General features: G+C 34.6%; 1 protein-coding gene across 1 annotated transcript in view; it reads right to left on the reverse strand.

Annotated features, from left to right (window-relative positions):
• Positions 1 to 283: 283 nt before the first annotated feature.
• The window catches only part of LPGAT1 (lysophosphatidylglycerol acyltransferase 1), a 91,725-nt gene continuing 64,048 nt past the window's right edge, over positions 284 to 27,960 (reverse strand). Inside the window, exons 4-7 of the mRNA XM_044674313.1 lie at positions 26,534 to 26,807; positions 20,393 to 20,519; positions 6,280 to 6,386; positions 284 to 859 (exon numbers count right to left, since the gene is read on the reverse strand). Of these exons, the coding sequence (XP_044530248.1) occupies positions 708 to 859; positions 6,280 to 6,386; positions 20,393 to 20,519; positions 26,534 to 26,807 (660 nt within the window). The 3' untranslated portion in view covers positions 284 to 707. The remainder of the gene's footprint in view (positions 860 to 6,279; positions 6,387 to 20,392; positions 20,520 to 26,533; positions 26,808 to 27,960) is intronic.

Genomic DNA, 27,960 nt, shown 5'->3' on the forward strand with positions numbered 1-27,960 from the left:
GAGATGGGAAAGCACTAGCACATGTAAACATGATGCTCAATGATAATCTCAACAAAGAAGAGATCAAGATAGCCAGGGTAGATTTCAGTTGTTGTTTAAACACATTCTAATACTATTATGCCTAATGAGCACTGGCTTTTTCCACAGAGAATGTCTGACACTATATTTCACTTAGGTGTTTAGGACTGGGTTTTTTTCTGTTTTGTTTTGTTTTGTTTTTTAAAAATAGTAACTGATGACCAAGAAACAGTTATGCAGAAGGCCCCAACTGCTTCCAGAAATGTTAGTGGCAACACAACTTTAATTGGTGGAAATGAGAGATTTCTAGAACACTGTAGTAGTACAGAGTACTGGGTAAGAGGAAAATTGAGCTTTCTAAATTTGAACTAAGTTTCCAAGCATATTCAGTAGTGATATAATTTCTCTTAGTCTTCCAGAATGATGCTATGATCTCCTCTTCTCCCAATAAGATGTTTGTGGTATGGTATGCCTTTTAAAAACACGTAAAGTTCTTAAAATACATTAGCAGGTCATTATATTACTGAATCTCACTTTTAGTAAAGTTTTAAAATTTCCCCAAAGAGGGATAAAAATTAAGCTGGCCATCCAATTTCCTTTACTTGCGTATATTCTCATTTGCACATGTAATATAATGCACATTTGCAAAAGCCTAAACTCTTATGGTGTCCATAGGTCCCATTCAACTCCTAAAATAGGCAATGATAAAAATACCGTAGAATGTTGTACCACATATAGCCTGATAAAAATGCAAAGGACTGTATGAAAAATAGCCACATGTTATTGAGGGTCATCTCCTTAGAAATGGCTTTCTTCTGGCCCATTTGGGGAGGAAAAGCTCCTAAAAGAATAAAGCAAAAAAGTTCATCAATTTGTGTGTGGTTAGTTTCCTGGAATAAATTATTGATAAAAACAGAACTAAGAACTAAATGAAAAGCACCTCTCTTATTTTGAGTCTATCATTAGTAATCAATCTCTCTATTTCTGTAACATTTTTACCTAATATTTTTGCCAAGACATAAGGGAATTATATCTGCCTTATCTTTCAAAATATGATTTTCTTTGTGAAAAATATTTGCATCACGTAAAAGGAAAGATCAGATAAATAATGTATTTAAATTGTTTTCTAAGAAGGAAAGTCATTACCACATCAAAGTCATTAATTCATCACTTTTATGTTATTCTTTAGCATTTTCAACAATGTTTGATGCTTGTTAATAATGTATTAGACAACATGACCCATAGGGGCACAACTTGATTATAAAGAGGTTTTCAGAATTCCAGAACTATAGGAAATAGACCTTTTTTAGTTTCTCATTTTCATAAGTCATGGTTCATCCTTCTGTCTCTGGTGTCTACTTTCCATTATAACAAGCCCCAAGGGGCAGCTAGGTGACTCACTGGATAGAAAGCTATGCCTGGATACAAGAGGTCCTGGGTTCAAACCTAGTCTTAGACCCATCCTAGCTGTTTCACCCTGGGCAAGACCCCAATTGCCTAGCCCTTACTGCTCCTCTGCCTTGGAATTGATACCTGTATCAATTCTAAGAGAGAAGATAGGGTTTAAAAACAAAAAACAAGCCCATGAAAAGGTAGGCCTAAAAAGAATTTTCAGAAATGGCAATCATATCACTTGGGACAGATGCTTGTAGCCTGCCCACTAAATAGGCAATATTCTTATCTCAGTGCAATACTATAGCTTTTCTGAGTGGCACAGTAGATAAAAGAGCCTTGAGTTTAAATCCTGCCTCAGATAAATTGCTAACTATATGATTCTGAGCAAGTCACTTAAGCAGATTAAGCTTCAATTTCCTCACCTATAAAAATAAAGATAATAATAGTACCTACCTTATAGGGTTGTCATGAGGATCAAATGAAATAATATTATACATAAAATGCTTTGCAAACCATAAATCTAGTTATCATTTTCACAACTGTCAAAAAAACCCCTTTTTTCAATTTAACAAATTTTTATTATATACCTACTGGAAGAAAAGTACTATAATAAATTTCATTCCATATATGTGTATTTATGCATATATATACATATGCACATGCACACATATAAACATATAAAACATAAAGATATTATATATATAAACACATACATTAAAACTTCACCTTTGGACAGCTATAATTGTTAGGAAGGTATTCTTTCATCAAACCTGAATTTGTCTCTTTACAACATCTACCTACTGCCTTCTAGTCAAACAAAACAGTTCAGTCCTTTCATGTGAAAATTCTTTAATATTAAACTAATATCATGTATCTGCTAAGTCCCTTCTTTGGGTGGGTGGGGGCAAGGAAGGAAAAAAGGAAGGAGGGAGAGAGGTAGAGAGGGAAGGAGGAAGAAAGGCAAGAGGGAGGAAGGAAGTTTTCATAACATCCCTATCAAGGTGTTCCATTTTCTTTTCCATGAAAGCATACCTTTTGGGAAAGTGTTGCCCAGAATTGAATACAATACTGGTCTATATACACTGGTCTATATACTGGGCTGAATACAATATGGTCTGATCAGGGCAGAATATGATAGGATTATCACCTCCCTTGTTCTGGACACTATGCAGTCTAAAATTCCATTAGCTTTCTCTGTTACCAGATAATACTTCTGCTTTCTATTGGGATTGCACAGTCCATTAAAAAAAGATTCAGATGAACAGCTATCTTATTTTGTGCTTGTGAAGCTGATTTTTAATTTTTTTTAAACTCATGTATAAGACCTCATATTTATCATGTTAAATTTTATCTTTCTTTCAAAGGAACTAAATGCTGAAAAAGCTCCATCATCTAGTTCAACCTACTCATTTTTAAAGGTGAGGAAACTAAGTTTCAGAGAGGACAAGTAATTAGCTCAAGGTCATAAAGGAAACATGTGACACATCAGGTTTTTCCATAGTGCCACATTTATAAGTATGCCACAATCTTTTTAGACTGACTCTTTTAGCCAACATTATAGCTATCCCTTATAGCTTTAGTTCATCTAAAATCTGATTAGAAAAATCAAACATTTTATCTGAGTCACTGATAAAACTATTAGAACATCATTGGATAGCACACAGATCTTGAGGTGTCATAATCCAGAAAACTCTGATTTCCTGGGTTTACCCTTTCTTTCAGTACTGGATGCCTCTGTTATGGACATATATCACTTTTGCCTGGTATTCCCTCTCTTTTCTGGAAACTTTCAAGTCTAGAACTTTTCTGCTAGAACCTACCATCTCATATATAGCCTTGCTAACTGGTGCCCCCCTTCCTGAAACATCAGAAATAGGAAATCAAGAAAACCTTTTAACTTCTACAAAACCTCCATCCCATATCAGCATCTTAAAGCTCACCTACTAGGATGCCAATGGGAAGAGCTGTGAGTTGTAACTATACACCAAGTCCTAAAGATAACTGTTGGATAGACTGCCTCCCTGTGCTACCATTACCCAAAGGTCACAGTATCAAAATCTTTGTTCAGATCTTGTCTTTATCTCTTCTACTTCTGTAGGTGTCTGTCACTGCATAAGTTAGAACGGAGATGCTGCACTAATTCTGGAGATTTCCACTGCAGCTCTGGTTTGGAGACCGGGAGGGTTGCTTCCTAGTGTCCTTACCTTGTCCCTCCCCTGCCCTTTCCATTTCCCTACCTTGTCCTGTACATGCCACAAATAAGAGTCTACTACTTTGAGCAAAGACTGACTGATAAATTCTTCTGTGCACTGTGCTCACTTTTAAATCCCCAAGGGTCCAGGCCACTACAGACCACTAGGGATGACCTTTCTAGTTGACAATAAATTATCAATGACTAATTTTGGGGGTCTAGTCATTCAACCAGTTAGCATCCATCTGACTAGTACGTAATTCACATCTTCATCTTGTCTGTAAAATTAGAAGGAAAGATGGTCATATTCTATACTGAAATCTAAGTAAATTACATTTCTAGTATTTCCCTAACCTATAGTCTAGTAACCCTGTCAAAAAAGGAAAGGATGTTAATCTGGCATGATGGAATCACACTGGTTCTATGTGATCATTGTTTCCTTGTCTGTTGAGTCATTCAGTTGTGTCTGACTCTTTGTGGCTTCATGAACCATAGCACACCAGTTCTGTTCATGGTGTCTTCTTGGCACAGATACTAGAATGGTTGCCATTTCCTTCTTCAGGAGATTAAGGCAAAGAGTTAAATGACTTGCTAAGGTTATACAGCTAGTATCTGAGACTGGTCTTCCTGACCTCAGACCCAGAGTTCTATCCACTGAACCACCTAGCTGCCTCCTGTTTTTTGTCTAAAAGATCACTAAGCATCAATTTAATAAAGTATAGAATTTAGCCAGAGACTGAAGTGAAACACATTATCTATAATTTGTAGGCTCCATTCTTTTCCTTTTTCTGAAAACCAGGACACTTGCCCTTCTGCAGTCCTGCAGGCTTCTTCTGGGCTTCTGATCATTCAAAGATTACTGACGATGGCCCATCAATTACATTTGCCAATTATTTCAGCACCCCAGGATCAAGTTGTTTGGTATTTGGGAACTTAAACTGAAAGTGCAATTATGTGTTTTTTTAAAAGTCTTTTGGGGGGGGGCTATCAGTTTCCTAACCATTTTTATTCAGTCTTTCAAATACCTGAATTGCATTTGTGCAGTTAAGACATAATTATTTTTATTGGGCATGAATAATTCATTCCAATAATGTACTCTGTAATTATGTGTTAGGAAACACACTTTTGTATTTTACCTTATTACCTATTCTTGCTAAAAAATTAGGTTTCATTAATTTTATTATATAGATTTACTGTCAGTTAACTACAGATGCTATCATCATCAAAAGATTTTTATTCATTTGTCCATCTATTTAGGAGTAACTTTAATTCTGAGGTTTTAAGCAATCTCACAAAGACTTGACATTTTAAATAGCATGTCTAGAAAGCCTCCTTGATCTTAGATTTCTTTGTTAACAAGAACATATCTTTCATTTGTGCCTTAGATTTACAATAACCTTGATAGAATGCCTCATGCTGTGGGTAAAGAAAAAGGAGAAAGAATGGTTTCAAATATAGAGGCAGAGACAAAGAAAAATATACTTATCCAAGAGAAGAATAAATCTAGACTACTTTACCACCCCACTCCCTACCCCAGGTTTCATGTTTATAATTTGAGTAGCTGCCCCCAGGTGAATGTAGTGCCCTGAAAATGGAGTTGTATGAGTCACTGGCTACATTTTTCCTAGGATAGATAATTGAAAGAGCATTAGCATGTAATTGTTTTCCTATGAAAAATTTACTAAAATATTATTATCACTGTATCTATTCAATTTAGAAAAAGATTAAAAAAAATATAAACATTTAGGTAAAGTAAAATCTCACTTCAACTAAACTTCAACTGTTCTCTATCACTCTTGTCTAGGCTTGACTTTCTTACTCTAAAACCTTTCATCTATATGTTATAGGTGTTTTTAAAAAAACTTACCTAGCTTACACATTGCCTTTAACTCTGATTCTTAAGGGCCTCATGGAAACTTGACATCAAAAACCATTAATAATCTGTTTCTAACTTGAGATGTGTCCTTTGCTTCATTTAGTACCCCCACTGCATACTCAGTGCTACTATTTACATAGTATCTAGCTCCTCTATCACTGTTTGTATTGGAAAACTTTTTCTTTGCTTTCTTCTAAAATAAAGGAGAACATCAGTACCTTTGATAACAAGCATATGGACTCTGCACCACTATGAAGTCCCTGATATGGTCTCTTTCCATTTAGGAAAATTTCCTTAGCAGGAACATACCCTCTCTAAGAAACCAAAACTTTTGAAGTTCAACCATTTTATGCATTATTTTTCATGAGACTAGTTAAGACTAAACATAAAGCAGCTCTCAATTCACTATCAATCTGTTTTTTAAAAGGGCTTTCTTTTTGTGTTCTGGACATTTTAAAATGCTTTTCAACAGGACAACTTATAAACAGAGGAGTACAAACATTCAAAGAGTAGTCAACCTATACAGAAGTTAATCTTTTGACAAGACAGTGCTATTTATTACTTATCAAAGATCTAGGTGATAAAATGGAAAATAAACACATTCAAGTATGTGATCAACACTAAGGTGGGTGGTACTATTTTATAAAAAAATATCATCTTTCTTGACAAATATGGTATATTACAAAGCAAAGGTTTTTAAGGTACTTGGAAGTATTCAAAGCATTACTACCTACCTAGGAAAACAGCTTTAAGCAAACTGGACATATTTCATGTGTAAGTTTTCTAGAGAAAAGCTCACCTGTTTCATAAAAATGTGACAAGAGGTCCTCCTTTTCAATGAACCGCTCATAGAGCCAATTAGCAAGGGCATCGTTCTCCAAAGGTACATCTTTAATTGGAAAAATCCTAAACAGAACACAAAAGAAGTTAAATCATATTGTTTCAAATATCAAAATCAGTTTTCCCACAACCTTTCTGAGGCTTTTGCAAACCAAAGATACCAAAACTACCTAGTTAGGGGTATACTTATTTCGTCCATTTCAAGTCAAAGCAAGTGTTCTTAATTTCTGTTAATGGTCATTTGGATGGAATCCAAACCTATCTTCAAAAGTGTGAATTTTTACAAGGATATTTATGATCTGGATTTATAACAAGAGCAACATAATAAACAACTGTACTGGAACTGATTATTACAGGCAGAACTATTGCCCACAATTGCCACAACATAACAATAATGGATACAAGATTTAAGAATAATATTTTCGATATATGTTGCCATACCAAATATCCATGGTCTCCAAAAACTACATGTAATCAAAAACTTTCAAAATATAGAAATCTAGCAGAAATCAAAATAATTTATTAAGAGCAACCCTGTCATCCCATCTGCTCCTGGAATTGTCCCAAAGATGTTGTTAGTGAGTCTACAGAAGACGTGCTCAATTGGAATTTTTAAAATTCAATTACATAGAGCAGTTGTTTTACCACTTATGTATAAAATTGTCTGCAGAACATTAAATATAAAGAACAATAAAGTAAGATAGTGACTTGTCCCTAGGATCATTTCTGAGAATGAACATGATAATCATAACTGATAACTGAATAAACACTTTAAGGCTTATAAAATTTATATGCATTATAATATCTGAGCTTCAAAACAACCTTATGAGGTTGGCACTATACCTTCATTTTACAGATATGGAGGCTCAGAGAAGCACAATGATTTGTTCATGATGATATAATTAGTAAATGCTGGAGTCAGAACTCAAACCCGGAACTTTCTGATTCCAAGTCAATAAGCAGTCAACAAACATTTGTTAAGTGCTTATGTGTGTCTGGTACTGCACTAAGGGATGGGGGAGAGATGCAAAGGAAGTAAAAACCATGGCTCCTGCCTTCAAAGAGCTCACATTTTAATGGAATATTATTCACTCTACCAGGCTATTTACAAAGCATCCACAGATCAAACGATATTATATTAAAGACTAAGTTTAACATAAGTCAATACTAAAATAATATTGAGGGAGAGGTGGGGCTAGATGGCTCAGTGGATTGAGAGCCAGGCCTAGAGACTGAAGTCCGGGATTCAAATCTGGCCCCAGACATTTCCTAATTGTGTGAGCAAGTCATTTAACCCCCACTGCCTAGCCCTTACCTCTCTTCTGTCTTGAAATTGATACACAGTATTGATTCTAAGACAGAAGGTAAGAGTTTTTTAAAAAGATGGAGAGGAAAAAATACAAAAGCTTGTGTCAGGAAACTAAGAATAGGTCTACATATTGACCATAAAGAAATGAGAATACTGTCTCAAAGAAGAAGAGAAAGAAAAGGAGTATACAGGAAGCAAAAGGAGATTTCTGACTAAAGTAGAGAATGTTAGTCATGCTAAAAGATGAGAGCAACTAATATATCACAAATTTCCAACAAATATATAGTGAAATGATCTCTACTTGGATTGTGGCTCTATATAAGATGTGTGTGCCACAAGCTAACTGAACACAAGTGGGATGAAATGTCAATGGCAGCTAAGTGGATATGAAGGTGGAGAAATCCCTAGGAATCATGAACATCTCCAAGTGGGTGTAAAAGCAATGCATGAGGCATCCAGGAGAGGCCCCATTCTGCTTCCTAAGCAGCAGGTCCCTAGTCAGAAAAAATGATCTTATTCCTGACAAAAGAGACATGGAAATCTTGGCTACTATGAACTCCCTGCTTCCCTTCTGCCAATCACCATATTGGACCTGGAGTCCCAAAGACCTGAGGAAGGATCCACACATTGTGTGATGATGGAAAAGTAGGTTAAGCTCTAAGAAACTGGGCCTCAGTTTTATCATGAAAATAAGGTTAGATTCAATGGATTCTAAGGTCAATTTCAGCTCTAAAAACATCTAAATAAACAAAATCTTTCTCCTACTGGGAAGAATTGAAAATTCCACTAGTTTTATGTTGGTTTTTTAATCATTGCTCATACACATACAGTTCAGCAAATTTTAAGAAAAATATAAAGAACACAGTCACTCCAGTGCTAAACATTCCTGAATATGGCACTGTGCTGACTAAATAAACTACAAATTTGTTTCCCAATCTGATCTGGGGCCTCAATTTTTTACACCTCCATAGTGGCCTCACGCAACTCACTATAGTCATCCCACCTCAAACTTTCCATATTTTCCCCTCTCTGACCCCTCTGAGCTGAGAACTCGCCTTCTATTTTACTGAAAAATACTGAAACCATTTCCTGAAATAACCCTTTTCCCCATCCTCACCAGATGCCTTCTTCCCCCCTGTCTTCTCCTTCAGACCCTGCTCACATAATGTGGTGGCCCTTCTTGCCAAAGCAAAACCCTCTGCCTGCATAAGTGATACTAATTCCATCTCATTTTCTCTAGCAGACTGCCATCTCTCTCACTTCTCTTCCATCTCTCCTGTCTCATAGTTGCTTCTCTATGCTTCCATGTTTCACCCATCCTTAAAAAACTTTCACTTGATCTATCTATCCCCATCAGCTATGATCCTGTATGTATCTCACCTCCCTTTTGTGGCTAAATTCCTTGAGAAGGCTTCCACTTCTGTTTCTCTCAACCTTTTCTTACATCTATGGACTGGTTTCCAACCTCATCACTCAACTGATGTTCTCTCCAAAGGAACCACTGCTCTTAATTGTGAAATCTGATGACCCTTTCTCAGTCTTCATTCTTCTTGTCCTCTCTGTAGGCTTTAACATAGTTGACCATCTTCTCCTTAATACTCTTTTCTCTCTAAGTTTTTGTGACCCCACTCCCTCTTGGTTCTCCCACCTATCTTCTCAGTTTCCATTCCTATTAAAAACACTAGAAAGGGGGCAGCTGGGTGGCTCAGTGGATTGAGAGCCAGGCCTAGAGACCGGAGACCCTGGATTCAAATCTGGCTTCAGACATTTCCTAGCTGTGTGACCCTGGGCAAGTCACTTAACCCCCATTGCCTAGCCCTTACCATTTTTCTGCAGTATTGGCTCCAAGACAGAAGGTAAGGGTTTAAAAAAATAAAATAAAAAATAAAAACACTAGAAAGCATAGGTACCAATGGAGTCTTTCTTAAAATAAGAAGTATCTATCTAAAACCATCAGCAAGCATTTCTATAACGGGAATAAACTAATAGATTTCCCAATAAGGTAAAAGGTAAAACAAGGATTCAATCAAAGAATTCAACTATTATTCAAAATTGTACTAGAAATACTACCTAAAGCTATAAGACAAGAAAAAAATTGAAGAAATAAAAATAGTGAATGAGGAAACAAAACTATCACTCTTTACAGACAATATGATAGCATACTTGGAGAATCCTAGAGAATCCTAGATGAAACAATGGACGATTTTAGCAAAGTTGCAGAATATAAGATAAACCCATAGTATCATGAGAATTTCCAATAAAGCCTAATAGCAAGAGATAAAGAAATTTTATTTAAAATAACTGGAGACAATACAAACTACTTGGGAGTCAACCTGCCAAGATAAATTCAGGAACTATACGAACACAATAATAAAATACTCTTCACACAAATAAAGATCTAAACAACTGGAGAAATATTAACTGCTCATGAGTGGTCACACTTCTCCCTAAATTAAGTTGCTTATTCAATGCCATGCCAATCAAATTACTAAAGAATTATTTTATAGATCTAGGAAAAAATAGCAAAATACATCTGGAAGAACAAAAAGTTCAAGAATATCAAGGGAATTAATGAAAAAAATGTGAAGGAAGTTAGCCTAGTAGTACCAGATTTCAAACCATATTACAAAGCAGTAATCAACAAAACAATGAGACAATGGTCAAATGCAGTCAAAATTAAGGGGGAAAAAAAGCAGGAAACTGGGGGTTGGAGGAGGGAGAATTTTGTAGCAAATATCTCTGATAAAGGCCTCTCTTCTCAAATAAATAGGGAATTCAGTCAAACTTACAAAAAATAGGAACCCCAATAGACAAATAGTCAAAGGATATAAACAGGCAATTTTCAGAAGAAGAAATCAAAACTATATCTATTGTCATATGAAAAAATTATCTAAATAACTACTGATTAGAGAAATGCAAAATAAACAACTCAGAGGTACTACCTCACACCTATCAGACTGGCTAAAATGATAGAAAAGACAAAATGCTGGAGGGTATGTGGAAAAATTAGAATACTAATGCATTGTTGAGGGAATTGTGAACTGGTCCAATCATTTTAGAAAACAATTCGGAACTTTGTCCAAAAGTTTACAGATCTGTGTATACTCTTTGACTCTGCAGCCCTACTACTAGGTCTGTATCCAAAAAATCAAAGAAAAAGGAAAAGGAACTATCTGTTCAAAAATATTCATAGCAGTTCTTTTTTGGGTTGGCAAAGAACTGGAAATTGAGAGGATGTCCATCAATTACGGCATGGATGAACCAACTGTGATATCTCATTGCAATGGAATACTATTGTGCTATAAGAAATGGCAATGGGGATAGTTTTAGAATAGCCTGAGAAGATTTATATGAAGTGAGCACAGAAAAAGCAATAATCTAACAGTGAAAATACAATGATTAAAAAACATCCTGAAGGACTCATGATGAAAAATGCTATCTACATCTATAGAGAGAACTAATGAACTCTGAATACAAATCAAAGCATACTTTTTTCATTTTATTTTTCTGCAACATGGCTAATATGGGAATATGGTTTTCATGATTTCATATGTATAACCGAAATCATATTGCTTGCATTCTTAATGGGTGAAGCAGAGGTTGGTAGGAGAAAAAGTATATGGAACTACTAGTTTTTTTTAAAAAGGAACTAAATAAATAATAAAAACAGAAACAAAACTCTGACGTCTAATCTGACACACACAAGACTGAGTTTGATCCTAAATCCATAAAATCATATTTAAATATTGTATGTGATTGCATAGGGCAAATGATCGTGCATGTATACAGGATAAGAATTTTAAATAAAGATACTAATTTTCCAACAAATGCACCTTAACAAAAATAAAATAAATTGGATATCCTGAAGACATTATAAAACTCAAAAATGTCCAAAACTGAACTCATTATCTTTCTCTCCAAATGCTCCTGCTTACAAATTTCCTTATAACTGTAAAGGGTACCACTATCCTCCCAGTCATCCAGGCTCACATCACAGGTGTCATCCTCAGCCCCTCAATCTCTCACCCCACCTCCCATCCCATATCGAAGATGTTGTCAAGGTCTGTGGATTTTACCTTTGTAACATTTCTCATGTATCTGCCCCCTTCTCTCCTCTGACACTGCCACCATTCTGGTACAGGTCCTCCTCATGCCATCCTTGGACTACTGCAAGAGCACGTTGGTTAGTTTCCATGCCACAAGTCTCTCCCTATTCCAGTCCACCCTCTCCTCCACTGCCAAAGGGATTTTCTTAAAGCATGGGCCTGGCTATGTTTTCCTCCAACCCTCATTCAGTAAGACTTCGGTGGGTTCTAGAACCTTAAGGATCAAATATAAAATCCTCTATTTGGTATTCAAAGCCAATTACAACCCAGCCCCTTCTTACTCTTCCAGTCTTCTTACACCTTACTCACCACCATGTCCTGTGATTCAATGACTAAGGTTTTTTGCTTGTTCCTTAAACAAGACACTTAATCTCCTAACTCTGGGCATTTTCATGATGGGTCCCATGCTTGGAATTCTCTTCCTCCTCCTCTCTGACTCCTGGTTTCCCTGGCTTCATTCAAATTCCAGTTTAAAACCCACCTTCTAGAGGAAAGTTTTGATCCCCCTTAATTCTAGTGCCTTCTCTCTGAGATTATCTCCCATTTATCCTGTGTATATCTTCTTTGTACATAGTTGTTTGCATATTGTCTCCACTAGACTATGAGCTCCTTGAAGACAGGGGCTACCTTTTGCCAATCTTTGTATACTCAGTGCTAAATATGGTACCTGGCATGACAGACTGAATGTCTCTTCCACATGACAGTCCTACAAATATGTAAACATAACTATAACATCTAGTCTGAGTCTTCTTCTTTCCAGACTAAATATGCTCAGTTCCTTCATCAGATCTCTCTTACTTCCTGTATTTCATTCTTGCACTTACTATATAAAGCCCATCTTTAACTGTATTTGTTTATATATCTTATCTCTATCAGATTATAAATTCCTTAAGGGCAATTACTTTTTGTTTCACTTTTGTACCTCTAGTACAAAAGCACCTACCTTATGCAAATAGTAGGTGCTTATTAAGTTAAGTGTAATACGTTGTAAAATCCAAATCTCTGCCTTATTTAGTCCAATTTGCTTTTTAATTGAATTTTGCAACCAATTTTCCTATTTGAGATTGTATAGGTAATATGTCTATTCTCATCAATTTCAAAGGATAGCTAATTTTCAAAATATAGTTTATGGTTTTGGTAGTCAAGTTAGTACAAAACACTATCTGTATTTCTAACAGATATATTAGTTTAATTTATTGTGGTTGTAGAAATCTCAGGCAATAGAGCATAGAAAGGTAATGTTTTTTTTTGTTGTTTTTTTTTCAATTTTTTTTTTAAACCCTTGTACTTCGGTGTATTGTCTCATAGGTGGAAGATTGGTAAGGGTGGGCAATGGGGGTCAAGTGACTTGCCCAGGGTCACACAGCTGGGAAGTGGCTGAGGCCGGGTTTGAACCTAGGACCTCCTGTCTCTAGGCCTGACTCTCACTCCACTGAGCTACCCAGCTGCCCCCAAAAGGTAATGTTTTTAAGAAAAGAAAAAGAGATCTCTAGCAAAGTCAAACTTACAAGGCAGGAAAAAATGAGAAAATAATTACAAAATGTACCAAAATATCTAATATTGAAAAACTTAAAAACTTTCTCAGAAAAACTTTCTTTGATGTCAAGGAAAGTTCATGTACAATGAATAAAAATGATGAAAACTATCCCTGGTTTTGAATCATATAAATATCTGTGCAATAAGTTAGGCCAAACAGCTGACCACCAAAAATGATCTCATCATTCTGTTCCACTGATTAAGTGCTAAAGTAAACCTATAATTTCTGTCTAGATGAAGTGAGGCAATGGTCATTTTTAGAATTAGCCTAGAATAAATTACTCCTACCCATCACAGACTAAAAATGGGAGTAGGATGGGATAATAGTGAAACAATAGATGTCAATTCATATAGCATCTGTTATGGTTCTTATCCCATTTTGCCAAGCACAAGTTAAAGATTCATTTAGGGCCATTCAAAGGCAAGTATGTTAAAAGACATTAACTGAAAGAAGACTTAAGAGTAATACAAATATCAAGTTTCCAAAAACAAAGAAATGGTCTGATAAGGTAATTAGGAAACAGGTAGAATATGAAAACTTTGCTTTCCACTAAAGAGCCATAGAAATGTTGAAATTGTTCCCACTTGTGTTTGAGCACTAATATGGTCCCTTGAACTCTTTGTAGATGCTCAATGAATATTAATTGATTGCCTATCTCAACACAGAAGTAATGACCTTTATAATCTTGAATGGCCCATAAAATGGTTTCTGTATTTGTGTAGGGTGCTGACAGACATGTTACCACATATGGACTGTAGTACTGATCCATAGAATATTAAGACTTATAACCGGTAAGTAGAAAATTCCATATTATCTTTCCTTGCAGCAAATTTATCAGCTAGTAGAAAGTTTAAGATCAAAATTATGCGGGTTTTTTAATGGCCTCAATTTTTTAGGATAAGTTGGTTTGACTTATTAAGAAAAGAAGGCAAAGATCTTAGAATAAAGAAAATTTTGTCAATTCCCTGTTAGTTCCTTTGACTAATCCTGGTAGGGCAAGAAATTGAGGCACCATCCTAGATGCCCTCTTATGGATGCTCTCAAGTATATCAATGCACTTAGATAAGTGCAGTGGGTAGAACACTGGACACGGAGTCAAGATGACTTGAGTCCAAAACCTGTCTCAAATACTTATGAACTCTGTGATCCTAAACATGCCAACTTAACCATTATTTATCTCGGCTTCCTCATCTGTAAAATGGGGATAATAACAGGATCTTAACTCCCAGAAATATATAAATACTGTGTTGTTGTTATCTTCCCTGAAAAGTAATGCTAAGATCTAAACTTTAATATTCTTAATAGTTGCAAGATTATACCACTGACTTACATTAAAGTTTCAGGCCACTAAAACTCCCCATATCTTTTTCTGATGGTGCTAGAAATCATTTTCCGCTATACTATTCTAAAATTAATTTTTTGAGCTCAAGTGTAAGATTTTATATTTATTCCTATTAAATTTCCTTTTATTAGATTCAGTGCTATCAAACTCTAATCTGTCAAGATCTTTTTGAATTCTGATTTGGTCATCCAGTATATTGGCCTTACATCTCAAATCTATACCACCAGCAAATTTGATAAGCAAGCTATCTATGTTTTTATCCAAGTTATTCACAAAATATTAAATAGTAAAGGGTCAAAGCATAGATAGCTGGGAAAGCACAGACATCCTTTTGATATGTCATCTAATCACTAATAGCTATTATTTTAGGTCAAGCAATTCTGAATCTACTTGTCAATATTATCATTTAGCCCACATATCTGTCATTTTTCCAACAAATGCATGAGGGATCACATCAAATACTTAGGTGAAGCACTGATTAACTATAATGAAGAATTTCCCTGATCTACCAGTACAGTAACCCTGTCCAAAAAATAAATTGGGCTGAAACAAGTTATTTTTAAAATCCCTATTAAATTTTCTTTTTTTCACTAAAAAGGCTGAAAGGAGGGAGAATTTGGAAATGAAAATTAAAAAAAGAAAGAAAAACAAATTCCCACATTTGCTATATAACATGATGTCTTACTGAATTGATGCTGGCTCTCTGTGATCACTACTTCCTTTATTAAATGTACACTAAGGGACAGCTCAGTGGATTGAGAGTCAGGCCCAGAAACAGGAAGTCTTCCTAGCTGTGTGTCCGTGGGCAAGTCACTTGACCCCCATTGCCTAGCCCTTACCACTCTTCTGCCTTAGAACCAATACCAGTATTGATTCCAAGATGGAAGGAAAGGGTTTAAAAAAAAAAAAAGCAAAAAACAAAATGTCCACTTACTATCACTTTACTACTAAGGAAAGGGACTAACCAGACTTGAGGAAACTTTTTCCAGTGCAAGGTGATAACTTCTCTGCAACTCACAGACTTCAAGTTGCAGCACAGGGAGGCCAAGTGATTTGTCTAGGGTCACACTGCCTATGCATGGAAGATTAGGCTTGAACTCAGGTCTTCTGGATTTAAGGCCAGCCCTTCATCCATGAAGCCTAAAATTCTACTAGGAATTAAATTCACACTCACTTGTCCATTGCTGCAGAGTCAATGTCTTTGACTTTGTGAAGAACAGAACATTTCTTTATCTCTGAACCTACAGTTCTTCCATTCTTAATGATTGTGCCATGACAATAATTCAGCAATCACACTGACCAGCTCTTTTAGTACCTGGGGATGTATGTGGTTCATCTGGTCCTGATGACTTGAACTCATCAAGTTAGCTAAGTGCTTTTTTACTTTTTCTACCTACTAATCTTAATTTCAACTTCCTATTAACCTTTTTTAAACTGCCCTTTCCAGTGCAGATCATTCTCCTTAGAAAAGAGAAGGATGGTCGGAGTTGAATGACTCAGCTATTAAGCGCTGCTTAATATTGCTCTGCTACATGTGCTCTGTTTCTGAGAAAACCAAGGACACATATTACTGGTATGGCAACAGGATAACCTAAAATGTGACTATCATAAATACTTGGTGAGTTGTTGGATATGCTTTAAAGTTCCACTGAAGGAGAATTTCAAATGATATAGCAAAATCGTAACCTGTTCATCCCAGTGGTAGATACAGTATCTTGGTAATATGACAGCCACAAACTAAAAGGAGTGAGGAAGGCAATAGAAATATCAGAAGAAAATAAGAACTTAAGAGATGGAATCACAAAACAAATTACTGTCTTTTCAACAAGGTAGAGAAGGAAAGTAAAATATACATCTTTTCAGTCACAAAAATTTGTGCATAACAGTCAGTGGAACCATCTTTAAAACTATCTGTAATAAGTGAAGCAATGCACATTTGCAGCTGGTCTTTCTAATGCTATTTGCTTGTCTTGTCATTCTTTTAAACTTAAGTCCCTTGAAATGAGTAACTACAATCTTCTACCTACTCTATAAAGTGTTATTGGTACCTTGCACATAATAAGTTTGAAACATATAACAATAACTCATATTTCTCTCTTTAAGCAAGTTCACTAAAGCCAGCTTTTATTCCAATATTGCCTAATTCTTAAGTGAATATTCCAGATTGTATGACCTAATGAAAGAACAAACAAATAAATGCAGATACTATTAAGGTACTAATAGGTGACACAAATTGTTATTTGGTTAGCAGTATCTTAAGGGGGTTAACAATATCTTAACACAAATTGTTATTTGGTTAACAATATCTTAAGGCTATCACTTATCACTGACCTATTAGGAGAATAATTTGCTCAATAGATTTTTATTGAATAAATAGCATGTGGTGTTATTATTATTAGTTAGTATTATTCTTGACCACTCTATTACCAAGAAATATTTGTTGAATAAACAAATGTACAATATTGACCTGAATGCTGATGTAATTAAAAATCGGTCTTCTCATCTTTAGGAAGATCATAGGTCAGTAAGATCTGTGTTGCCCTTATATTCATAAATTATAAATAGTAATTTTATTTGAACAATTTATAGAGGTATATCTATAGAGCAGGACTTTTAAAAGTATATACTCAATACTTTACTTGGACTTTTATATTAGAAACATCAGCATTAGATTTTATTAGCCTAGTAGAGAATGTAGTAGATAAATGCATTAGACTTACAGACAAGAAAGACCTGAATTAGACTACTACATCAAACACTTAATAGCTGGATAACCCTAGGTCACTTAACCTGTTTGCCTCAATTTCTTCAATAATACACATGCCTCCCAGGTTGTTATGGGGATCAAATAAGCTAACATATACATTTTGCAAACTTTATATAACAGGTAGATGCTAGCTCTAATTATTAATAGATTTGTCAAGAATTTTTTAGAAAGTAGGTGTTATTACTGTTTTTAAGAACTAGGTAACAAAATTACTTTTAGTTTTAAATCAAATTGTCATATTTAAAATAATCTCAGATGTGTGATATATAAATTATTTTCCAAAAGCAAAAGATAATGGACAAATAACTTTTAAGTTAATCAGTTGCAAACATATCTACTACTTGAAGGCTTTGCATACCCACAAATATTCAATTCAATAATATTGAGGGTCTACTACCAGCAAAGTAATGTTCTTTAGATTAGAAAATACAAAGATAAAGAAGACAGTCTATGTCTACAAGCACATAAATAACTACAATCCATGATCAAAATGGTAAGTGTTATGCAATAGGGACAAATAGATTCTTTATATGTCATTGAAATCACTAAAGAGCTCAAAATGGCATTGTTATCCACAAAGATTTCATTTATTCTCATAACATCCCTATGGGATAGTTTAGTAAGATTTCAAAATAGAAATGTCTTCATTCTGAATAAGGTGCAGAGAAAAAAAATTTTGATATCTACCTGGATGCATGATGTATCCATGTTCTTATAAATCTTTGGTTATAATAACCCACAAAACAGTGAGAAATAATGGCTCACTATTTTGTGGTCTCCCTTCTACTTTCACAGTGACAGTGGTGAAGAGGTAGAAAAGGAGTAGAATGTGCTGAGAATCATATGAATTTTATATTAATTCTGAAATTACAAATTTCAAGTCCTTGTTTAATCACCAATGAGTTAACATATTACTGAAATTCAAACTTGATATTTTTTTATAAAAACATAAGACAAAATTACTTCTAAAAGAAATCCCAGCTAAATGGAAAGAGGGTTCACAAGTTCTCTTTGGAAGGGTTGAGGAGTTGACATAGTTGGTTTCATCATGTCTCAAAGGGCAATAAAAAGCATCATTTCACTGGATACTTGGTCATCTTGTCTTGTACAGCTCAAGATGAGCATAAACAAAGAGACTATCATGAATACCAGTATAACTTAGGTGCTAGTATCAATTACAGAAGATAAATTAGTAGAGAAAGTTCGAGAAAGTACTTGACAAAAATCTTACAAATCAAATCAATATATACTTTGATAATTATAGCCTTAAAAGTCAAAAGTGGGCAGAAAAGGAGAGTATTTTGGAAAATAAGGCCCATGCTTAAGAAACAAAAGAAGTTCTAGGCAACTAAGAAGCCTCATGCATATCACTATAAACACTTTTGAGAAAATGCTTATTGAATGAATGCATTGGAAAGGAGCCAAAATTCTTTATGAAATACAAGGTGGAAAGTCATCACTAACAAGAATTGATGAAGATTTCCTGGAAGAAATAGCATTTCAGTTGGACTTTAAAGACTAGGTAAAGAATTCAACAGGTTGAGGTAGAGGAAAGAAGGGAGTATTGTATGTCAGACAACAGAAGCAAAGAAAGAGATGAATCAAAATATAGGTAGATATGTGGGACTCTGAGCAGTCCTATATTGCTAGAATATCTATTCTATGGAGGGGAGATCATTATTTCCAATCTTCATTTTATGGAAGAGGAAGTTGATTATCAAATAAATTTAAGTAATTTGCTGAAAGTCTCACAAAAAGTATATTGATAAATTTAATAAGAAGATTCTAACTTCCCCTGATTGCTGATAAAAATTTTAATGCTCTCTGATCTTATAATAAACTACTATGATTATATACCATTCATATATCATTTATACCACTAAACTATATATCTTGTCATAATTCCTGTTTTCCTTTTCTCTAATCATGCCACTATCTTTCATGCTATGATGTTATCCTCTTGCAGAGTTTCTGTGCATTTAATAGTAGAAATAAAAATAGTTGATCTTTTATAAAGTGCTTTACATATATTATAATATGATCCTAACATATTCCTAACTTCAGAATTACAATATCACATATGTAAGAAAAAATAAAATCTTGCCTAAGACTCCATGTGTATATATGTATATTTTTTTCCTACTAAAATATCTGTAAATACAGACAGACCTGGGGGGAGGGGTGGTCAGGACTTGAGGAAGAGACTTTGGAGTGATTTTGTAGTGATGATAACAAAAGATAGATGATATCACCAAGTGAAAAAATGTTACAAGAGAAAAGAGCCAAGAACACAACAATGAAAAATGGTCCTGTTTAGGGGCAAAATGATAATGAAGAACCAGTGAAGAAAACACGAATATTAAGAAAAAGGAGAAGATTATTGAGCATGGAGCATTATGCAAGCCAAGAGCCTGGATATTAACAACAACAACAAAAAAAAAGTGAGAGGCAACAAAGTGAAATACTGTATAAAAGCCAGGGAGGATGAGATTTATTTTGGAAACAGAGAGTAATTAGTAACTGGAGCAGTTTCAAGAGAATAGTGGGAGCAGAAGCCACATTACAAGGAATTGATGAACAAGATCAGTGAAACTGTAAGGTAAGAGGAGACAGTGAATATCGACTGTGTCTTTCTAGGAGTCTGACCATGAAGGGAAGAAAAATAGGACAATAATTTCAAAGTATAGAAGATTCAACCAAAAGTTTTTTTAATAGGCTAAGGGAAATGTATACATATTTTTAGGATTTAGGGAAGAAACTAATAAAGTAAGCTTTCAAAGATGTATGAACTTGCCACAGGTTACAGAATAAGTAACAAATACGGAATTCAAAATCGAGTTATATGACTTCCAAATCCATTTGGTCTTTCTCCTACATTTAGACAAAGTTTTGAAATGAAGAATCCTAGAAAACTATTCATACTATTTGATCATTGAACATAATAACTGCATGATGATACACAAATAGTAAAAAGTGCATTAAAATTGGACTGGAGTCAGAATTTGTCCTACCTGTAATGAACATGAGTGACTGTTGGTCGTCTATATCCAAGAATCCAGGTTTGGATGTCTATAGGTTCAGCTTTAGGATAAGCTATGGTTGTATCTATGACCCACTGGAGGCCTTTTGGTTTGCTCTCTAAGAACAAAGAGAAAGAAAAATGATTAAAAATGAACCAATTTTTATAATATTTGTTAATAAATGCTGATGATTAATTTTTTAATAACAGATAGCATAAAAATAAAACTCTATTAGGAAATACTACAGCCTTTGGTGCTGCTACCATGTAAGATGTACTCAGGATAAAATCAAGCATTTCTTTGGTCTGTATCTTTTTAAAATGAATGTTTTTAAAGAACTCAAATTTTTAAAGTATTACAAGTCAACTTGTAATTATTCGACCTGAGACAAATAATAGTATGGATAAACAAAAAACAATTTGCACTTAGCTTGTAATCTGTTTTTGTTATTATATTTGAACAGATATGTCTGTTTTGGAAATTTATAACAAAGTTATATAATCATATTTACCCATTTTATGCCTTGACTGATGTTTTATGATCAAAACGTCATCAAAGATGATTATTTCTATTGTTCAATCTTTCTTTTATGTGATTTTGATATATGGATAATGGGAGAACTCTTGTTGAGAGCTTTTAAGGAACTGCTCTACTAAAAATCAAATAGTTTTTTCCATAATCAATAAACAATAGAATTTCCTATTTCACATTTTTCAGTCAATTGGGAAATGGTAAAGATGTGGTCTGTTTTAAAATATTAATGTCCTTATGCCATCTAGGTTGTCCTTGGGCTTTCAAGTATAACTTTTTTGGAATCTTTAATTGCCCTTCTAAAGCATTACAATTCTTTAAAGTAGATAAATTGGATAAAAATGATTTTACTTTGGGAGAAATTGCCAGGAATCATGAGAATTTTTGTTCAAAAAACATTTCCATCAAGTATCCTTTTCTTCAAATTAAAAAATGAAAATTTCTCCCACATTATGGGTTCAGTATGTCAATACTGTTTACCTTTAGGATTTAGAATCCCACCAGAAATGACTGAATGGATCTATTAAGGATAAGCTGCTTTCCTCAGTTCATGACTTCTAAGACTTTTGCCTACTTCCAAGCTTTTCTTTAGCAGTCAAACTATTAAGAGCATTCATTTTCTAATAGAAGACTCTTTCCATCTATTTTTTAAATAAGATATGAATTATTAGAGAAGCTTAGCAATCAAGTACCTCATCAAAAACAACAAATAGAAAAGAAAACTGTTAGATATAATCTTCTGTGACTAGATCAGCTCATTTCAGGGTTTGGTATTTGCTGCCACTGAAGACATCCTCTTTTGGTAACCATACACTTTATATTTATTGAATTTATGATTTATGGAAATCAAACACAAAGCTAAAATCAGGGATGCTAGTTATTTTTTCAAAGGTGCCTTGTGCACATTCATTGGAAAAGCCCTGCTAATTCTTCCTAAATTACTTCAATACTCAATTCTTTTTCTTCATCCAATGATAAGTTCTTTACAGGACCTAATCACCTCTCATTTTACTATATCTCTTCACTAAATTTTCCTCTAGCACACCTCTGCTCCCACTTGCCAGAGCTATTTGCCAATTATTTGCTCTTTCCTTTAAACCTATAGTCCCTCCTTTTTTGTTCCATGAAACAAGTTTTCATTCCAGCCTATTTTTCTTTCCAGGGTAGCTTGGTGGTGCAATGGATAGAGCGCTGTGCTTGCAGTTAGGAAAATTCTTCCTGAGTTCAAATCTTGCCTCAGACACGTATTAGCCATGTGGCCCTGGGGAAGCCACTTAACCCTATTCACTCCAGCAAAATGAGCTAGAGAAGAAAATGGTAAACCACTCCAGTATCTTTGCTAAGAAAACCCCAAGTAGAGACAATAAAGATTCAGACACAACTGAAAAATGAATGGACAACAAAGCTTTTCTTTCCTTCCCTAACTTTATTATTCTCAGGTATCCCTTTTCAAATATAGGTTGTGACCACTCTAATTTGAATCGCTACCACCAACTCCTTAACATTCACATAATCCCTTCTTGGAATTGAATACATGATTCGAGAGCTCTTCCATTTCTGAGTAACAAGAAACTTTTACTCAATTCTAACCCTATTTTTAAAAAGTATTTAATTTTATTATTGAATTTTCGAGCTGAAAAGAACTTCAGAGATAAAGTTCTTGACTTCTAACCTTTGGCCCATGCTACATGGTGGCTTCTCCCCCTCCCCCCACATTCTCATGCTTCTTGATCTCTTCTATCCCAGTTCTTACCCTTCTTGATATTTTCATCTCCTGACTGCCATGACAATGTCACATGCAACCTCTCATCTTTCTGACACTTTTTTAAACATTTATTAATATTCATTTTTAACATGGTTACATGATTCATGCTCCTACTTTCCCCTTCACCCCCCACCACTCTCCCCCACCCATGGCCGTTGCACATTTCCATTGGTTTTAACTTTCTGACAAACTTTTAATTGTGCCCTTTCACTGAATTAACATTTTTCTTCCACCTCCTAAACAAAGGCATTTAATCACATTCTTTCATTCTCTTAACTTGTTCTCTCCCTTCATTTATTCTGTCCTCAATTGTCATACTGACCTGCGACTCCTACATCTATTATCTCCATTATCTTCACTCATTCTATACTCAGCAGAATAGTCTACTTGCTGTTTCCTCTAATTAAAGTGTCTCCTGATTCTATTCCTTTACATAATCTCCTCCTCCCAATCACCTACTTACTGCTTAAAATGCTCCCCTTCCTTAACTGGACCAGAGTCTTCTGGAGCCCTGCAAATTGCAGCATCTAGAATAAACCTTTTTTGATGCCTCCAGATAGTTTTCACTACAGCCCACCAAAGTAATATTGTATTTATTTTATAAATATTCTATACTTAACCTGTGTATTTTTCCCTCTAGAACAGTGATGGGCAAACTTTTTAAAGAGGAGGCCAAAGGAAAGGGAAAAAATTATATTTATATATTTATTTAAATATAATTTATTAAAAAATAAAAATGATACATTTTACAAAATTCTTGTATTTTTTGTAATACTAAGCCCTATTAATGACTGAAAGATCATGAAGGAGAAGGGCTGCACCTTGCCTGCAGGCCATAGTTTGCCCATCACTGCCCTAGAATATTAGGTCCCATAAGTGAAGAGAGAGTTTTGCTTTTCTATCCCCAGGAACTACGCCATTGCTTTATTATACACTTTGTTCATGAAGCCCCCCATTCTCACTCTATAATCAGTCCACTGTGTTTGTGGTTTTTTCTAATGGCATCTATTCTGCTACTTCTCCCACATAATTTATTATAATATGAAACTGTAATATCACCATGCACCTGTCCAAAGTCCTTCAAGAGATTCTCCAATTTAAATCTTCAGAGATGAGGGTAGTTCTAACTGGTCATTAAAAAGAATCTCTATGTCTGAACAGACCAGTTCTCTGTCTCACACAAGGCATTCATCTCTTTCTTCTCTCATGCTGCAGAGCTAGGCTGAACGCCCGGGCATTTACGACCCTCATTTAGGCTGAAATATTCTGGTGAGTGATGCAATGAATCCAAGCATATCATAGCTAAGAAGCAGAGTCTGGAGGTGTCCTCCCTAATAGCAGGAAATGTCTGCTGTGCACTGATCCTTTTGCTTTATATCTCACTTGGTATTAATAATCAGACAAAAGATTTCTGTTATTCCATCATTCATGGACTCTTGCATTATTACTCATATATGGAGGAGAGCTTTGTGGAGTACAGACTTTAAGAGGTATTCTACTACATAAAATACAATTTTTTATAACCATTAACAAGAAAACAAAATAGCACAATGGGGATTATTTTTTATACCCTTCAATAATGTGGTAAGCTTTAAGATATCATTCACATATATTATTCATATTTATCATATATGCTTTTTTCCTTCTCATATTTTAATCAAGGATGCTCGCAATGCATATACATATACAAAATTTTCAAAGATTATCTAGAAATGGGAAAGCAATAATATAGATTAGTGATTATTGAGATTTTGTTGTGTTTTTTTTTTAATAAAAATATGTGTTTCCTTCTCTTACAATGTCTTTAGAGTTAATTCATTAATACTCTCAAGTTGGTGTCACTTTCAAGAGAGACTAGGTTTCTGGACTAATATTACTTCATGCTTTTCCCATTTTTATCTTCTTTCACATCATTTCTATTTCTTCATGTAGCACAGCAGAGACTGTGATGCTGAGTCCAAATATAGTTCCATCATCACTGATAGAGAAGAGTTTATAATAAATCATGAAACTAGTATCAATCAGTATCTTTAATCAGTATCAAGAGAATAATCACATCAGGGGCAGATTAGGTAGTTCGGTGGATAGAGTGCCAGGTCTAGAGACAGGAGGTCCTGGCTTCAAATGTGGCCTCAGACACTTCCTAACTGTGTGTCCCTGACCAAGTCACTTAACCCCCAATGCCTAGCCCTTAGCACTCTTCTGCCTTGGAGCCAATACACAGTATTGACTCCAAGACCAAAGGTAAGGGTTTTAAAAAAATAAACGATAAAATGAAATATGGTTTTAAAAGGAAAAACAAACAAATATTCAGACAAAATGTTAACATATTTAGTACTTCAGTAATTAATGATTTGGCTATTGTGATTACTCCAATAATTCTGACTACAATTTTCTATAAATTAGTAGATGAGTGAGTTGCTATGGCTAAAATGTCTGTCAACATAAAACCAATTCAGTAATAACTTTGAACTGAACTTTGCTAAAAGAGTCCTTGGATAACAAACATCATCAAAACTGTCCTTGAAATCTTTCTAGCTTGTTAAGACCTACAAAGACCCTGCACTCTGCTCTCACCACTTTTGTGAAGAAAGGGTCATGAAATTATCACAATGAGCCTAAAGAGAAGGACTTATTAAGGATTATATTATGTGGGGAATTACAGAAGTATCCTGCAACACAAAATAAGCTGGTATTAGAGCATTTGCATGGAAAGACTAACAGCTGAAAATGAGTTATAAGAGAAACATAAGGAATGAATATTTCCATAAATCAGAATTTGATGATTATAGAAATCTATTCTATAAAGTGTTTATTTACTTTTAATGTACAAATTCCTATATTCAGCTATTACTAGCTTATTAACAAATTAGCCTGCCATAAGTGTTCTAAGAGAGTAACACTAAAATGTATAAAAGCACAAAATGAAATGAAATATCAGGTACAGCACTGATTTAATGGATATACAAAGGAGGAGCCTGGAAAACGCCACAAGATGCTTAGATACATGTAAAAGTATTTCTCTACCTACAAAAAAAATTCTCCATCTAATATGAGGAACTCATGACTTAAAGTAGAGAAAAAATTCTGGTTCATGATATATTTTAATTAAGAAAAAATATATATTCAAACTATTGAATAAGGACTTCCCTTTTAGATGAGGAATCTTGGGTGACAAATTTTGAGAGTATGTGTGCTAAGCTATCAGTGCATAATTAAAATGCTAACAATTCATAAATCTACATAAATAAAAACTGAATAATAGCTTGGACAAAATGTACCCTTCTCCTATGGAAATTTGTGGGACAGGGTCCAAGTTTCATACTATTTTGCTTCACCTCAAGTACCCAGAACAATGGTGTAAACAAACACATTTTTCAATAACCAAAACAGATAAATAAAACCATAAGAATATAGGAATATGCTTGTGAGCACAGAATAAAATCCGTATCACCATGCAACAAATAAAAGCTTCTTTTATTCCTCTCAAAATATTAGTTCCCTTTGACAGGAAAACAAAAGTAAAATTTTAAAAATGAGTATTGCCACTCTCTGGAATTTTCCAATAGGAAAACCCTATAGCTCTCCTAGGAAACTAGGCAGAAAAGTAGCTAGAACTACAGAAGACCCAGGTTCAAATCCATGATTAGTTGTGTGACCCTGGGCAAGTCACTTAACCCTGTTTGCCTCAATTTCTTCATCTGTAAAATGAGCTAGAGGAAGAAATGATAAACTACTCAAGGATCTTTGCCAAGAAAACCCTAAATGGAGTCACCAAAGTTGGATTCGACTGAACAATAGCTCTCCCATATGTTAAAAAAAAAAATCTATCATACCTAACACCCTAGCATCTCCACCTGCTGGGGTTCCATTTTCTTGTTGTGCTACAAGTTCATTCAGAATAATCTGTGTTGCCCCAAGTCTTGGCAAGGTGACATGTGTGAGGAATGGCAAATTATTTTTCTTGGCAAATGCCTGACTTGTTTCTCGTCTCTTCCTGAGGAAGCCACCTTCTGGAAACAGAACAATCCACTTCCGATCTCGGCTCCTGTAATAATGTTTGAGGTGTTTCTTGAGAAGAACAAGTTGCTGGTCTCGATGAGACTTTCCCTGGAGACACACACAAGGAGAATAAAGTAGATATATTTTAAATAGCTATTTAAAAAAACACAACAAATAATTAAGTTCAACTTAGTTTGGATGAAGTTAATTTCAAGATTAAAAAGAAATAGCCAACCCTATCCCCCTCTCCTTATCTCCAAAGGAAAATAGATGCAAAAGATAACTTTGTGAATTTGCAGATATTTGCAAAACTCGTATTTCACTATTTTTTGGTTCAGATAGATTTTCCAGACAAACTAATTCTTTTTAAATTTCTAGTTCAATTTTTGCTAGGAGTTCTCAAGAATAATAACTTTATTTTTAGTTCTCATAAAAGGAAATTTATCTCTAATTTCAAGGCAGATAATCTACTTTTCCTAGCCATTTTATTACAAAAAACTCACAGATATTTTCCATATAATTCTTAAGTTTCTATTTAACCAAAATCAAGTCAACAATCAGCGGATGTCACAGTGGACAGAGAGCACTGAACTTGGAGTCAGGAAAACGTGAATTTGAATTTTGCCTCAGACACTTACTAGGTGTTTGACACTGATCAAATCATTTAATTTCTCTCAGCTTCAGTTTCCTCATCTGTAAAAAGGGGAAAATAATAGCACCCATCTCCCAGGCATGTTATAAAGCTCAAATGAGATAATGTTTGTAAAACATTTTGCAAATCTTAAAACAATATGTAAATGTTAACTTTTATTATTACATATTATAAACATTGTAAAGCTTAAGTTATTCTAAAAAGGGACTAAAATCAAAGGGCAACAAAGAACTATCGTCTCTTGAGCTTTAAGTCATTCCTTAGCCCTAAACTCCATTCTTTTGGGGGTAGCCCTTAATTTCCCCCCAAACTTTCATAAGGCCAAAAAAATAACTTTTATTATATCTACTTTGATTTTGGTAAGGCTGTTGATATTATTTGAGATTTCTCCAAATTGCTTAGCCCAACTCTTAGTTTCAAGTGTGGGAATTTGGGTCTTAGAGCAGAATATTTATTTTCAATAATCATCTCCTACCCTCCCTTTTGAATCTCTCATGCTTCATTCCTCAGTGTAGACTCCTTGACCAAGAACCTAGCCTAATTCTCTGCCCTTCCTACCTCTTGGTTCCCAAGCAAGAAAGATACTTTGCTCTCTGGCCTTCCATGTTA

The sequence above is a fragment of the Gracilinanus agilis genome, chromosome 4 (genome assembly GCF_016433145.1).
Source record: "Gracilinanus agilis isolate LMUSP501 chromosome 4, AgileGrace, whole genome shotgun sequence".
Taxonomy (NCBI): domain Eukaryota; kingdom Metazoa; phylum Chordata; class Mammalia; order Didelphimorphia; family Didelphidae; genus Gracilinanus; species Gracilinanus agilis.